Source organism: Castanea sativa, chromosome 8, assembly GCF_040712315.1.
Source record: "Castanea sativa cultivar Marrone di Chiusa Pesio chromosome 8, ASM4071231v1".
NCBI lineage: Eukaryota > Viridiplantae > Streptophyta > Magnoliopsida > Fagales > Fagaceae > Castanea > Castanea sativa.
This window is the reverse complement of record NC_134020.1, coordinates 54369315-54385804: the sequence shown is the minus strand read 5'-3', so window position 1 is coordinate 54385804 and position 16490 is coordinate 54369315. Positions and strand designations below refer to the sequence as shown.

The 16490-nt window shown below is 32.7% G+C and overlaps 1 protein-coding gene across 1 annotated transcript; it reads left to right on the top strand.

Moving 5' to 3' along the window:
* The first annotated feature begins 2682 nt into the window (after window positions 1-2682).
* On the top strand, window positions 2683-9077 carry LOC142605659 (uncharacterized). Its single transcript, XM_075777093.1, has 11 exons — window positions 2683-2967; window positions 5282-5388; window positions 5635-5705; window positions 5787-5836; window positions 6639-6712; window positions 6801-6863; window positions 7212-7299; window positions 8258-8320; window positions 8390-8469; window positions 8545-8616; window positions 8707-9077. The coding sequence occupies exons 2-11, from the start codon at window positions 5357-5359 to the stop codon at window positions 8786-8788; spliced, it is 675 nt and encodes a 224-aa protein (XP_075633208.1). The 5' UTR covers window positions 2683-2967; window positions 5282-5356; the 3' UTR covers window positions 8789-9077.
* Window positions 9078-16490: the final 7413 nt, after the last annotated feature.

Sequence of the window (16490 nt, the reverse complement as noted above, 5' to 3'; positions counted from 1 at the left end):
TTGGTCTTATTCTCTCTACTTTGGTCCTATTGATACTATTTTGTTCACTTTGGCCCATTCAGTTCTATTCAATCTAATTTGATTCATTTGGTCCATTTTGATCCACTTTAGTCCATTTTTGTGCACTTAAAAAAATACAGGTTTGGGTTAAGAGCACATTTTCTAAATCCAAATTTATTATCTTCGTAGCTTAGGATATGTATTTTAAAATTTTTAATTAGATTCAACCATATGGTTATGGTTTAATAACTCACATTAGTGATGGACTCAAGCTTTAATGTCAAGTGGGGTAAAATTTCTAAAGGACAGACATATGCACACAAATACTTAAGATCAGTCTAAATAAAAAAAAAATTATGTGAATAATAAGCTATATAATAATAAAAAACAATTTATGTGAATAATAAGCTATAATTTTATGTAAAAAAAAAAAATATTTGTATTGTATTTATCAATTAGAGGTTTTTAAAACAATTGTACGTCATTTTTTGATTCTTTTAAGTCAAAATTCCACTTATGTACTGATGATGCCAAGAAAATCAGTAGGCTGGATGCTTCGGACTAGAAAGGACTACTGGATCTTTCTACGGCCTGAAAAAGAAAGAAAAGCGTATCAAAGGCGACCGGGGCTGCCGGCCAAAAGTCCTCCGATGGCAAAGTTAGTTTTTTCCTCTAAGTTATTTGAGTTCCAACTTTTTTGGAGTCAAAACTGAACATACCTTGGGTTTGTCTGAAACAGCCTTTATATAGTGTTATCATAGGCGGTTACCAAAATTGGAACTTCTCCTGGCTTCAAGGAGAGATAGAAATCAAACGTAACTTGCATAACCGTCTGGAAGTTATGCTCTTGTTTCACAACGGATACCTGGCGGTTACGCGTGGGATAAGGGATTATCATATCTCATTTGGAGATTTTCCTAAGTGTGACAACCTCGTCCTTGAGTTCCTCAGTTGGGCGTGCTTTGTTTCGCACGCGGGGGCTGCCTCGTCTAACGGGTGAATTTGCTCAAGACGAGGATGTCGACACTCTGGACGAGTGCATCACTCTGATGGTGCGTACCTCGTCTTGAGCTCTTCTTCCCTGGACGAGGCACTTGTAGGTAAGTTTCTGAGGGTGTTTATGGTAGTAGGTGGGCTATGGACGACCTTTATGGACGACTTGGAGATAGGCTATATTATTCCCCTATCATGTACTATTTAAATGAAAAAGGTTGTTAATACTTAATAGTTGGACTAACCTGAAGTGCAACTCATGTGAATTTTGATATATTAATTAATATAGACTAATAAAATAATCAAATTGTAACTATGGTGGTAAAAAATAAACATCGTGAAAGATTACAGTGACCTAGTAACTGACTTGCACAATTAATTTACTAGAAATACAAGGTAGAATTTCCATAATGGGAGACCTAAACAACTTATTAGAAAGAAAAGAGGGACAATGAGAATATTTATTGATGTATATATTGTTTTTGAGGTACAAAGAGCCGGAAAGAAATCTAGAAACTCTTATATCTATTCAACTATTACAAATTTTCTCTCTCTTGTTTTTTCTTGAGCTTTTTCCCCCAAACTTTCTGAACTCCCTATTGACACTACACCTCCCCCCTTTTATAGGCATCTTCCCATTCCTTATCCCCCAGTTGGCCTGCTTCCTGGTTCTAGGCAATACTTGTCACATCATCTTTGTACTTTTCCACCATTTTATCAAGAAAAAATGAATTTTAGGGGTGCTTGTACTATTCGGGCCAATCTGCCAGCATTTAATATGGAAGAGATTGGGTAGACAGTATCTCATTAATGCCACCTATGTGATCCTTATCCCTTTGTGACGTTTACCGAGATGATCTTGATGGCGGTAACATCTCAGATCAAGTAGGGAGTTGATTACCCGTGGACCTTTATGTGTTTGTTGTAGGAAGAGCCTTACTTATCGCCTCAAATAGGAGCCTCAGCGGTGGTAGTTAGCTCAATTCTCCACGGGATCTCTTTCTGGGTGTTGCTCTTTACATCACATGCCTCTTACTCCTACCATCACCTTTGGGCCAAGCCCATCTTATACAACTTGATCTGTTGGGCTTTCGGCCTTCGGCCCGAGTACAAGTTCATCCCCCTACAATAACACTTTAAAACTATATTGTGAATATAGTACTTTAAATTTCATATTTCACTTAAAAAAAATAAATATTAGAGTTTATCATGTAATCATTCTTATATTTCATTACTTATAACACAAATGCATAAGAATAATAAATTATTAAATTATGAATTTCTTATTTTTTAATAATTTTTTCTATTTTCAATTAAACTCTCACTTTTTATATTTTTTTCAACAAAATTTTTCCTTACATCGATAAAACTAATAAAGATTTTATTTTCCTTTTTTTTTTTGAAGCCGATTTTATTTTCCTTTTCAAATGAAGTTTGACATATGAAAATTAATAGCCTATTAATTATGATCATATACATGGAAAAAAGAAAAGAATTACAGAAAGAAAATATACAAACTGATTCACATAATTGAATTGAATTAATTATTATTATTATTATTATTATTATTATATATATTAAAAGAAGAAGAAAAAAAATTTGTGTTGTATTGGTCAAGGTACAACACCTAACCAATAGTGTTAGAAATTTGACCCAACAAATTGGAGGTCCATTTGGTATAGCACCCAAGTTGAGCCCATTGGTCTCTCACACAGGCCACAAATTGTACCAACCACAAAAACCATACGAAAACTCAATTCATTGCCACCAGTCTCCTATAATTACTAGGAACTCTAAAATCAAACCAAAATCTAACAAGCATACAAGAATATTCGCTCTTCGAAACCCTTTTAGTTTTTTTTGGATCCCTTTAAATTTTAAACAAATACCCAAAATCCCAAAATTCCATCGTGCCCAAATCCACTCCTCTCCCGCTCAAATCAAACCCTTGCCATTAATTTGACCAAATCTTAGGTACTTCAATTCGTTAATTTCGTTTCTTTTTGTTCAGTTTTTCATTCCAGTTTGCTTTGTTTATGGAAAACGTGTTGGTTTTTTATTTTTATTTTTATTATTAACTATGTGCTTTGCTATTTAATGTTAAATTTACGATTACCCATCATTTATTGTTGTTGATGAATTTAATAGGCGTGTCTATGTTGGACTTGTAGTGTTAATTAATGTTGAATTTGTTGGGCAGTATTGGGGTTTGACTTTTTTTGGGTGTAATATTTGTTTTCAAAGCACATATTTTTGAATTTTATAGGGTTGGGTGGGTACTGGGTCTATGAGTAATTCTGTTGCTAGTGTGATATTAGTTTTGAAAACACAGTTTTTTGAATTTTATGGTGTGGGATGAATACTGGGTTTCTGAGCAATGCTGTTTTTAATGTAATATTAGTTTTCAAAACACATTTTTTTGGATTTTATGTTTTGGTATGGAGACTGGGTCTCTTGAGAAATTCTGTTGTTGGTGTATTATTATTTTTCTAAACACAGTTTTTTGGATTTTATGGTTTGGGATGGATACTGGGTCTCTGAGTAATTCTGTTGTTACTTGTTAGTGTAATATTATTTTTTAAAACACTTTTTTTTTTTTTTTTGGATTTTATGGTGTGTTATGGATACTGGGTCTCTGAGTTATTTTGTTGTTAGTGTAATATTACTTTTCAAAACACAATTTTTTTGGTGTGGGATGGATACCTGAGCAATTCTGTTGCTAGTGTAATATTAGTTTTGAAACACATTTTTTTTTGGATTTTATGTTGTGGTATGAATACTAGGCCTCTGAGTTATTCTGTTGTTAGTGTAATATTACTTTTCAAAACATAAATTTTTTTGGTGTGGGATGGATACTTGGGTCTCTGAGAAATTCTGTTGTTAGCGTAATATTACTTTTCAAAACACTTTTCTTTTTTTTTTGAATTTTTTGGTGTGGGATGGATACTTGGGTCTCTGAGTAATTCTGTTGTTAGTGTAATATTAGTTTTGAAACACAGTTTTTTGGATTTTTGGTGTGTGATGGATACTGGGTCTCTGAGTAATTCTGTTGTTAGTGTAATATTCGTTTTTAAAACATAATTTTTTGAATTTTATGGCTTGGGATGGATACTGGGCATCTGAGTAATTCTGTTGTTAGTGTAATAATACTTTTCAAAACACAGGTTTTTTAATTATTATTATTATTATTTTGGCGTGGGAAGGATACTTGGGCCTCTGAGCAATTCTGTTGTTAGTGTAATATTAGTTTTGAAAAGACAGTTTTTTTGGACTTTATTGTGTGGGATGGATACTGGGTCTCTCAATAATTATGTTGTCAGTGTAATTTTAGATTTTAAAACTCAATTTTTTGAATTTTTATGGTGTGTGATGGATACTGACATACTGGGTCTATGAGTGATTTTGTTAGTGTATTAGTTATCATAACACAAAATTTTGAATTTTATAGTTTGGGATGGATACTGGGTCTCTGAGAAACTCTAGTATGATCTGAGGCTAATGCTCAAATGAATTGAATGGCATCCTTTTTGGGGGAAGGAAAAGTTTGTGTCAATGATTAAATGAAAAACTTCAGAGTGAGATGATTTATAAAATGTTTATATGCATGTGGGGTTGAATTGTTAGGTTGCTGGTGTGGACGTTTAAACCACTGAACTATGCCCGATTCTTGCTCAAAAGTAGGTTGGTAATGGATTACAGTGAATTCAAGATTAAAAACAGAACAGAAAACTGTGTATAAGTTATGTATCTCTGCTTATGTCTAAAATTACTTCATTAACTTTTAAATTCCACACCATACTTTATGTTTGTTGTGGTATATTGGCTAATTAAAGAGGTGGTAGAGACTATACTTTTAGATAGGATAGAATGGTGATAAAAAATTACATGTGGTTGATCCTGATTTAATATGTTGAGGTTCCATTGTTGACCTCAAAATTTTGGGACTAAAGGCTTTGTTGTTATTGTGGAATATTCGGCTATAGAGGGCTTTTTATTGATTTATGTCTCATGAAGCATATATTATTAATTTTGTACTATGGATACTCCCTATACTTAAATGGTTTTGGTTCTTTAAAAAAAAAGGTTTTTGGGTCTAATTATGTTTCTTTTGCACACAAGTCCTATTATTTTATGAGTTTAGTACTGTTGGTACACATAGGTGTTCAGACTTCCATTTACCTTGATGGGATCAATGAACAGCTTTGACTTGGTTCACCTAGCAAAATTACTTGGACATCTTTATTCTTTCTAACTTTCGATAAAATGCTCATAGTCATTCATCATACAGGATCTCTGGGAAAACTCTAGTACAAGCGGTATCTGCTTTGTCAAAATTATTGCATCAAGTCAAAGTATACTCATCATGAAGTTCTTAGAATACACTCCACTAGATCGGTAAATTTTGAACTTGAGTAACAAATTAAACACTTCAGTTCCACTGCTTCTTCTTTTTTAAAGATTTTTTCTTTTGATAATTCAATTGTTACACAAAGCAGGGGGCATTCGAACCTTGGTTCTCCTCATAAAGGAAACTGAGTAATGCTATTAAGATTTTAAGAGTATAGTCTTAAGTATTTTTTAATTATTAATTATTTATTTTCTAATTTGATATTCATTATTAATTTATATTTTGTTTTCCAGATTAAATGATTTCTTGAGTCATCTAAATCTTGGGGAGCGTACCATTAAAGGCTGCCTTGAAGCTTATTCCTGTAAGAACAAGTCTACAATTTATTCTAGAAGTATTTGATCATTTTTTCAAGATTGACATAGTGTTCCTTTGTTTCCTCTAGGCAAACACACGGGAACTGATAAGAAACTCTCTCTCAGCTTGGAGAATGAGGTAAATCAGGCACTTAACATTATTACCTGTTTGATTCTTTTTACTCCTTGAAAGACAGTTATGATGAACAATATTCTTAAAGCCTTTGGTATTTTTCCTTTTCCTTTTGGTTCTCTTCCCTCCCCTTTTTTGTCCTGGTAGCATTCGATGTCTTAATGGATGCCATCTAAGCTGTATTTTTTCTCATAAATAGTTCATATTTGTTAATATTAGTTTTATAAAGAGGAGGTCAGAAAAGATAAAGTGGGTCTGCTCCTCTTTCTTGGTAAAAAAATAAGATGACTTCCCTAAATGCACTCTTTATATATTTTCTGTGTTTATTAGTAATCCCATTTGTGCTCTGTATGATTCTTTTTCCTTACTTGAGATGGTGAAGCTCTAAAAGGTTAACATGAAAATCATACTCTTCACTCTTTATTTACTTTCTTTTACCATCTTTTTCCTTTTAATAGTAAATTTCTGCTGCTTTGTTGCTATGGGTGTTGGTGTGTGCGCACTGTATGATTTTTTTTCCATAAGTGAAATGGTGATGCTCTGTAGAGTTAATACATTTTGTTGGGGGATATAACACCTTAGGAAGACTCCAATTGAGGGGTTAATGTAACATATTGGACACCACTTGACCCAAAAGCTTAAGCCAATGGGTTTTGGCCTTATTATGTTATATTATTCACTCATTCTTGTCATTGGTATTTAATGTGGAACTTCACTACTTGGCTAATCACACAGCAGATTTGGTTCTTCGTGAATCTTTTTGATACTCTATATGTATCTGTGTTTAATTCTTACTTTTTTATGTCAGATGCTTGATTATCTAGGGAAATCTTCAGACACCGACTCTCCCTCCCCAGCTGATGTCTTGTTGAGCAGATCCAGGTGTCAAATTTAACCTAGATTGGTTTTGGAAACTCTGTGGACTATCTCATATGTTTTTTTGATTGGTTGTCCTTTATGTTTGTTCCAGCCGGAAGACATTGATCTACCTGGTTCTTACACTTTATCACATGTATCCAGATTATGACTTCAGGTATTCCTGTATCTAATGTTTTATAAATACCCTTTTATTTAAAATATGGCTAAAATGGAGGATTATGGGTAATGCCATTGACAGCTTATTGGGCGACATGGCAACCCACTAATAATCCTCTTTTGATTGCTGCGGGAGTGTTGTCAAAGGGTTTGACAGACGGTTCATAGAACTGTTGCTCTAGAAGGAGCTGAGAGTTCAAATCTCTCCATTTCCCAAAGTCTAATGTGGCTATTCATATGGTTGGTCTATTTAACCCATATCTATTAAGTGCGTGCTATAGACGTGTAGCCGCAGGCTTTTGTTTCCTTATATTATGATGTTGCCTACATCTTTGCGGTTTTCTAGTGCGATGAAAGCTCACCAGTTCTTCACAGCGGAAAGCTGGGACAGTTTTAAGCAGATCTTTGATACCTACATGTTTGAAGCATCAAAGGTATTTCTAAAAATTTGATTCTATGATCTTTACTTTTGTCTAGCTAGAGGGATGTTGGTTTCTATTTTTTTATCAAAACCATTGAAAGTCACATGCAGTTGCCCCTCTTCTCTTTCCAAAGATATACAATATTTTTTTGGGTGGGTTTGGGGGATGGACTAGGAATTGCTTCCCTTTTTGAAAAGCTAAAAAATTGCATGTTCTTGCATGACCTAAAAGCTTGTGACCCGAATGAGATGTCACTTTGGTGTATGCTTATGGGCTTCAAAAACTAATTTACACTATTAATTTTTTCTGGGTAAATTGCACCTTCCCACCCTAAAGTATATGGTCATTGAAATGTTGTCATTAAACTTTAATTTGAGCAATCAATCTTGTAGTTGCAATGTTCCCCCCACTGTTAAATGTTCCGTAATTTTTGTCATGTAATCACAGAAGGATGAAAGAAAAATCAGTACGTGAATACGTGATCATGTGAATAGCTTTAATGGTAAGGGGAATTTTTAATTGGGGCAGGGTGGGCGGGTGTGGAGGACATTGTAAGTGGAAAAGTGTAATTTATCCTTATTTTCTTCATATTTTGAAGTTCCACTTTGACCATTATTGAACACTGTTATCATACTTTGGGACTATTGCCTTCTCTGATATAGGGACTGGTAAATTATTTTGAAGTATGGTGGCCTGAAATGTCAAAGCCTGAATTAGAAAAAAAATTGTAGAACTTCTGATGTACCATTGGACATTCTTGCCATTTCTGAAGTAATTTGGTAGAGTGTTTGGATTTGTTATTATGTGAATTGGAGGCAAGTGGTAAGTCATTTCATTTGCTTTTATGTTTCTGGTAGTGATGATGCAGAGTCTGATGGCTTGTATTAATAATACTGTTTCTTATCACCTTATACTATTATGAAGGATACATCACTGAGCCTTACATGTTGGTTGGACCATTCAATTGCAGGAATGGATTGAGACTAATGGGGGCAATTCCCTGCTAGATTCCTTGTACAAGGCTTTAGACGAGGTGAGTTTAATTTACAGAATTTTATGCAATTCATACAAAGAGGCAGTGCTATAATACATTGCGATGCAGGTTGTAAAACTAGCAGATTGTGAAATTTACAGTTACAATCCAGACTCTGATGCTGATCCATTTCTAGAGAGAGGAGCCATGTAAGTTTGATATCTCTATTCAATTAGTGTTAGTCACATAGCTGCAATTATGACATGGGCACTTCTTCTCTTCAGATGGTCTTTCAATTTCTTCTTCTATCACAGAAAACTAAAGCGTGTTGTGAGTTTTCGTTTTTGTTGTTTAAGGTGGGTTGAAATACTTCTTAATACTATGTATGGTATTTCCCGTTGATTGTCATGGTTAGTCTGTGGCTCAATTGTTTCTGTTTTTGGCAGTAATTTGGTGACCGAGGAATTTCTAATGGCTGAATTACCGTATGAGGAAGATGGGGAAATTTTTGATGACATGGACATGTGAGTACGATACTCTGTTCGTATGATGTTTATATGTCTAGACTTTGGCATCTTTGTAGGTGTGTAACTATGTAAGTGATACAATCTTTAGGCTTGGATGGTAGGATTAGATTTTCTACTTTCCCTTATGCATATTGTAAGCTGCTGTCATGTTTTGGAACAATACTGTCTTATGTAAATTTATGTCTTTAAGTGTAAGTTATAAAAGAAAAAATGTATGTCCGATAATATCAGTCTCAAGCGCTGATATGAGACAATTAAGTTTCTTGAGGGAATGTCTTAATCTTCTCAAATTCGATGTTGATATTATTGAAATATACTTTCTATCATTAGCTTAGTTTCCTAGTAGCTTTTCTCTTATTGTTCATCATCATGAACTTCTTGTATGTCTTTCTTTCTATCATTTATAAAAGCTTTCTGATTACCTATAAAAAAAAATTATTGAAATATACTTAAATAAGTGTTTACATGCGTGTTCATGTGTAAGCTCGTGTGGTTATATATATATGGAGACCACAAAGATGTATTGGATTAATAGTGGGCTGAATTTTGAGAAATGAACATGGCTATTTGCGATGATTACCCCCATTACTGAAGCATTGCAAGGTAAATTTGGAAAGTGGATAACTGGTTTTAATTTTTGATTGCTTTGTTGACATTGTCTTTGTGTGGCTAAGCCAGTAAATTCAATATTAGTTATATATATATATATCAATCAATCAGGGGAAGAATACGAGGTTCTGTCATGGTGTTCTCTTTGAGAGTTCTCTTGTTGTAATAAAAGATATTAACCTTTTGTGTTCTTTGATTCATCTTTTCAAGACTCTCTCTCTCTCTCTCTCAATTACTAAATAAACACCAATTTAAGATAAGAACTCTTTATTCTCTCTCTCTCTCTCTCTCTCTCTCTCTCTCTCTCTCTCTCAATTACTAAATAAACACCAATTAAAAGATAAGGACTCTTTATTTTCTTAAGTTCATCGTTTCAAGACATTTTTTCTCTTTCTCACTTTGAGTTTTCATTTCTTGCACTTCTTTTCCTTTATATACACTAATCAATAGTCTTTCACGTTATCCTAACTCAAATACACATGAGATTTGACAAAATGTGCTTTAGCTTCAACCCCTTGACTACGCTGTCTAATCCAATCATGTTGTCCCATCTCATCCTAACAATATGAGTTGGCTAAAACCACATAAGAGCTATTGTGGTTTTGATTTTGAGTGGCAGCAACTTGTGTTTTTGATGTGGAGGTTAGAGGTCATCATGGGTTTTGTGAGGGTTTTAATTGAATATGGGTCTTTGGTTGTTTGAGATTTTTAGTGCTGGAGCTTTTGTGTTGGGTTTATGATGATTTGTGATTGATTTTTTGACAAAGGGGTGAAGCCACAAGGATGACTTTGGGAGTTTTGATTTGATGGGTATGTGACGGATGTCATTGTAGTAACAAATATATTGTTTTGACAGCCTCTAACCCTCTAAACCTTATTCCATTTTTTTTTTTTAATTTTTTTTATACACATTATTTGTTGGTCTTTTTGTATTTTTACTTTTATATATATATATATATATATATATATATATATATATATATATATATACACACACACACACACTTATGTATCCTATTGTACACTAATAGATGGAGTTTTTTTTTTTCTTTATTAGCCTGAACTATTAGAATTGTTTTTGAAATTTTGAATGTGAGGTTTATAATTTAATAGATTTGAGAAAAAAAAATTTGTTATTAGTTACCCCAAAGTTATTTTATTTGTAATTTAAAAATGTACGAGATCTTTTTTCTTTTTTCTTTTTTCTTTTTTCTTCTTTATGATAGTAGGACATGATCTTTTGGGAGCTTGCTTCAATTTTTGCAATCGAAGGACATGATTGTGTTTTGTATTTTTAATTCTTATTTATAAATTTCATAATTAATTAATTAATTTTTGAAATAAAGTCTATTGTTCCTCGAAATTTAATTTTATTAGTTTAAATAGCAAATTTTCTAACGTTAGTAAAGCAAATCCAATCAATAGTTGGAAACCACTTCTAGAGATAATTTTTTTTTTTTTGTAAATATTAATTAAGATGATTGAGTTTCAAAGTGTATATTTCAATTGCTTTCTTTCCTATATATGAGTACTCCCTCCTTTGGAATCAATGGTTCATATCTTTCTTCTTTGTGCCTCTAATATTAGAACACATTGTAACATTTTATTGGTTAGGGAACCACTAGATATTATTGACGTGACCCTTCGATTGAATTGGATAATTTCTCCCACAATTAAAAGTTACTTTCTTACTTACACAAACATTTAGAAAAATTGCTAGTGTAAAAAGTATTGATTTAAAAAAAAAATTTTAAATGGTTCACAATTACCATCTATATCATACTAATTACTTTAATGATGTAATTTGTGACAAGGATAAAGACTTATCTTATCACAATTATATTTGCATTTTTTAGTAGGAATGAAACGTGTCTATCTATACTAATCATTATATCATGCAATTTTCAAATTTGTAAATACATATAGTATAATCAAATCACTACACTACTTTAATCGTCTATCTATTTGCACTATATATTACAATTTTTAACAAGAAAAATTTTGAATGCTAAATACTAAAATTTTTACAAGGAAATTATTAAAATATTAGAGGAAACTAATAATAAAATACATTGCACGTTGTGTGGGAATGAGATTGCGGGAATGAGAACTCGGCTAAAGGCAAAAGATCCAGTAACACTCATGTAGTTTAGTATGCATTTTTGCCTTCTAGGGTCAAGGCTCTATTTACTATTTAGGCCATTGAACAATTGTTTGTATTCTCTTACCATGGAGTCTTGCTGGATATCCTATCCATCTTTGCATTTGCCTCCTCAATGATTTCGAGTTCTAAAAATCTGATTTTTGAGTAAACACTTTCTAACTCGACTTTCAGCTCTTCTACCTTATATGTACATTTCCAATTCTTCCATGGTAGCTTCCTTTTCTTCTTCAACCCATTTTATTTTTCGTTATGGCATTTTTTGCTGTACGAGCTTACTTGCCACTGAGGCAACGAATAATAAGAGTGTCCCGAAACATCCATGTAGAAATCGATTGCTATTGGGTCTAACGTGTTTGGACTGGATTGAATGTCCATTCCCTTCAATTTTTTTTACTAAAACTCCCTATAATTCATCTATATAAATGGCTTCACAGCGGAAACTTGACCTCATGTTAATCTAATAAGGTATCATCAATGCCTTGAAAATTGACCTTTACTTTTGCTACCAAGTAACAGTAATGGAATCCAGAATTCTGAAGTTAGTTTCTTTATTTTGATAGAGGTTACAATTAAATCTTTAGAAATTATATCATAGATTCTCTGCATGCTATCTATTATTACTTATCTACTCAGATGCAATGTCACTGGTGTTCCTTTTTGCAATTGTGTATATAAAAGAAGGTAAAACTCACTTGTTTTTGCACCCAAAGTAAAACTCACTTCTTTACATTCAAATGGCTAAAATAGATGATTCCATTACATTAATATTTGCTCAGTTAGAGACAATCTGGTTAGTTCGTAATATCCATTAGTTTTGCAATGCCCTCATTTTTATGCAAGATCATATAAAACAAACTCAAATAGCCTTTCGGACCACAAACCTTGCTAAAAAAAATTTCTTACCTTCCCTACATCTTCACAACAAAATCCCACGGTGGTCTCAACATGGTTTGGTAAATGGGCTACAAAAATGAAGTGTTAAGAGTCGGATTCGACCTTAGTGATTTCTATGCTAACCTTTAGCTATTATGCCTCTCCGACTCTGTCTAATCTCATTTTGAATGTAGGAAATTATTGAACAGACAGTGGAGGGTGGTCCATCAACATGCTTATGGTGAAGTGAACCAATGCACATACCTTTTGGCAAATAAGGGAAGAAGGAAAAACTTTTGTATGCGCTGCGTGCGTACGCCCTTCCTGTCAATGAGACAAAGGTCTCATGTGCCCGACGTATGAGATACCTTCTTAGGAAGAACACAACATGAATTAACTCATAAATACACTCCAAGTCTATCCTTTTTTACTAGAATCTTGGGGGCATGTGCTCAAATAGACTATGTACTATAATGACCTTTGGTTTTATAACTTTAAACAACCTTTAAATTAAAAAATACTTCCCTGGAAGCAATAAACACCTTATATTTATCAATGATTTTGCATTAATATCTTCATGGATATAAATCTGTAAGGTAACAAGCATCTAAACGGAACTATACCATACTATAAGAGAAGCCAATGTGCCTTCTTTTACATGCTGCAAATAATGAAAAGTTTTTGAGGGGACAAGGGGGTTTGCTCGCCCAATGGGATATCCTAACCAATTACCTCCTCAAGATTCACAAATTGACTAGTGACTTTACAAAAATTACCAAACTTACCTTAATTGTAAACCAACCAAATTCAAGAATATATTTCTATTTCACAATTTTTATTTTATATATTGATAAGTTACACATGCATTAGCTCAATTTGATCACTCCAATCTTATTTTGACAATTTTATGTCCTTGTGTGTCATGTGACTAGGACATTAGCTCATGGATGACAAAGTGACAGAAGGAACTATTTGGCATATATGTGAAGTTTATAATTTAATTTGCATAAATTCTATACTATGAACTTAGTGTTTGTTTGATATTATCTTATTTAAGTTTTTCCTGATTGGACTAAAATATATTTATACTTAAAAAAGGGAAGGTTTTATAAAGTTATATATTAACAAAAAAAAGAAAAAAGAAAAAAGAAGCAAACTAAACGAAAAAGCTTAATGCACTTATACATTTGTCAAAGTAGACAGTACCCCTTTTTTCGTGTATAAAAATCATTTAGATTGTCAAATAAAGTTCTGGGTCATGCTTCGTTTTGTACTCTGCAAGTATTATTATTATTATTATTATTATTATTATTATTATTATTATTATTATTATTATTTTCAGAAGTGCAATGCTTTGATATGGTTTAATACTTCAATTGTTCAACCTCTACTCATGCCAGGTAAATTGTTCAATTTTTTACACTTGTAATCTCTATTAAGAGTAATTATCTAGATTGAAGAAATAATAATGTAAAACAGAAACAAAAGCAAGTAGGACATTAAAATTATTTTATTAACAAAAACCATATATTACACAGCACACATTACTACTATCACCACAGAGTCTAAGAGGGCTATCTACCCAATCATATGATTCATATGTCTACCAAGCCCATTACAAACTTTAACTTTATTCAATCACCATATATAAATATATATAATATCCATAAAGTAGAATTAATAAGATAGTTTCCCATGTAGCTCTTAACAAGAACATCTATTTTTTGCCCTTTTGTCCAGCATGCAGTCCAGCAAAATAAATCTGGGGGTTACTTTGAAACGAGTCCCTTGAAATGCGTGATCCTCCTCCACTCCCTGGAGCAACCATCTTGCCACCGCTGCCACCGCCTGAAGAGCCACCCCCACCACTTTTGGCTGCACCACCGCCAGTGCCAGAGCCTCCTCCTTTGCCACCTCCACCGCCACCACTTCCTCCTCCTTTGCCACCACCGTTGCCGCCCATTCTGAATGTGTAGCTACTTAGTAATTACTATTAATATAATTAGTACTATTTTTTTTATAAGATATAATTAGTAATATTAACTGCTAAAGATGTCCAAGAAAATTGTTGCTTAAAACAAGATATGACTTAAGTATCTATAGAGAGTTATGGTCAAAGGTTTAGTGCATGAGAAGGCCATAGACCAAAGGAACTTGCATAAATTTTTTTCTAAGACAATCCATTTCAAAAGATTTCCCACCTAACACCAAGGAAATCTCCATAAGAATTCCATTCAAAAGAGATCCCAATCTTATAAAGTACCATGATAACTAATGTTTCATAAAAATTTAGGTGTTATACTTCTGGTTGTGTCATGAAGACTGCAAGAACTAGATGTAAAATATGGATACCATGTTACACAAGCTTATGTGTTACACAAGCTTATGTGTCATGATATAAACCACCATGTCATAAAGACTCAAGTGTTGTGTAATTAGTCGTGCCATAAAGATTGCAGAAATTAAGTAGCGTTTCACCCTATTCAAGCTATGTTTGGCTAATTAACCGTAAATTCGAGAGAAGTGACTTGCTTTGAGACCACTCTCTTATTGACACAAGGCCACCACAAACCCAAAATTGTTTTGAAATCTTAATAAGACATCAATTTTACATGGTTAGACAAAAGTCTCGTGTTACGCTTATGAAGCCCATCTTTAAATCAATCCCATCCAAAAATCTTTAAATCAATCCCATCCAAATGTGTCTAAAATCATTGGGTCCACAATTAAGCAATAAACTTTATATTAAACAATTTTCTGAAAATCCCCAAAATTCCTTTAGAAATTGAGAATTTTTGGTCTGTTGAGAGTTCATTCCTTTGATCCATTAAAGCAATTAGTATCACAACATCATTCAAGACAATAAGCTCAAACCCTCAACTTGCCCAAATAAACTCAATAGTAACTAAAGTTAGATTTATCAACTATTAAATGTTAGGAATCCAACCCCCAAATTTAAATTATTGAGAAACCTCAAAGGGGGTACCACCTTTTGTGAAGACCCTTAACCATTTGTCATAAAAATCTACCAACACCCAAAATCACTCATAATCTCAAGGATATCCATCAAGTATAATAAAAACTAACAAACAAGATGAAAATAAAAGGACTTAGGATTTTACCTTAAAATCTTGGAGAAACTGAGCCTAAGGTGTCTTAGAGAGTGTTTGTGAGTGTGAGTGTGAGTGTGTGTGTGTGAGTGAGAGAAGAAGGGGGGGGGGGGGGGGAAGTAAATAAGGAAGGAAAAGGGGGTACAGTACTTAAGTTTAACGCTCTCATTTTTATTTTTTATTTTTTACCAACTCTTGAAAAATCTTGTAAGGATAACATTTGAAAGAGTAAATCTTGTAAGTAAATTTTGTTTTTATTTTTTTAGAGAGTTTTAACATTTGGCGTTTGCTCTTGATGATAACTCTTTATCTTCAGATCTAGACACTAATCAGTTTTTGGTGTAGATGGGAATTGAACTCCCAGATCTCTTATATAACCATTAAAGACTTTATTAGTTGAGCTAACTAAAACTCGTAAGTAAATTTTGTTATTATGATACAATTAATTGAGTTATTATGAAAATATTTAAAATGAACAACTATTTTTTTTAGAGCATGAAAAAATTTTCATTGTAAAAATTTGAAATTATATTAGTTTTAAATCAGTTAGAAGTAGCGTCAAATGAGTTAAAAATACTTTTAGATGAACTAGAAGTAAATTAAATTTCAAAGACATTTAAGATAAAATTGAAAGCGTTTGAAATATAATTTGAGATAACAATTATAACATTATAGTGTAATTAAAATCTAATTTTAAATTTTATTCAACTTTCACTTTAATATATTACATTATATAAATTTTTTGCAAATTAAAGGTAAAGGTTCTGTATGTCTACTGTTTGAATGAATTGATGTTTGAAGCTTCCTAGTTCCTACCGACAAAAAAAGTAACTTGATCATGGTTATCCAGAGAAAAAAAAAATAAAAGCAACTTAATCATGGTTGCTTTACAAAAGTAAAGCATTGATAAAGCTTGCTAAAGCAGTCAATTTTAATCATGGTGTGCT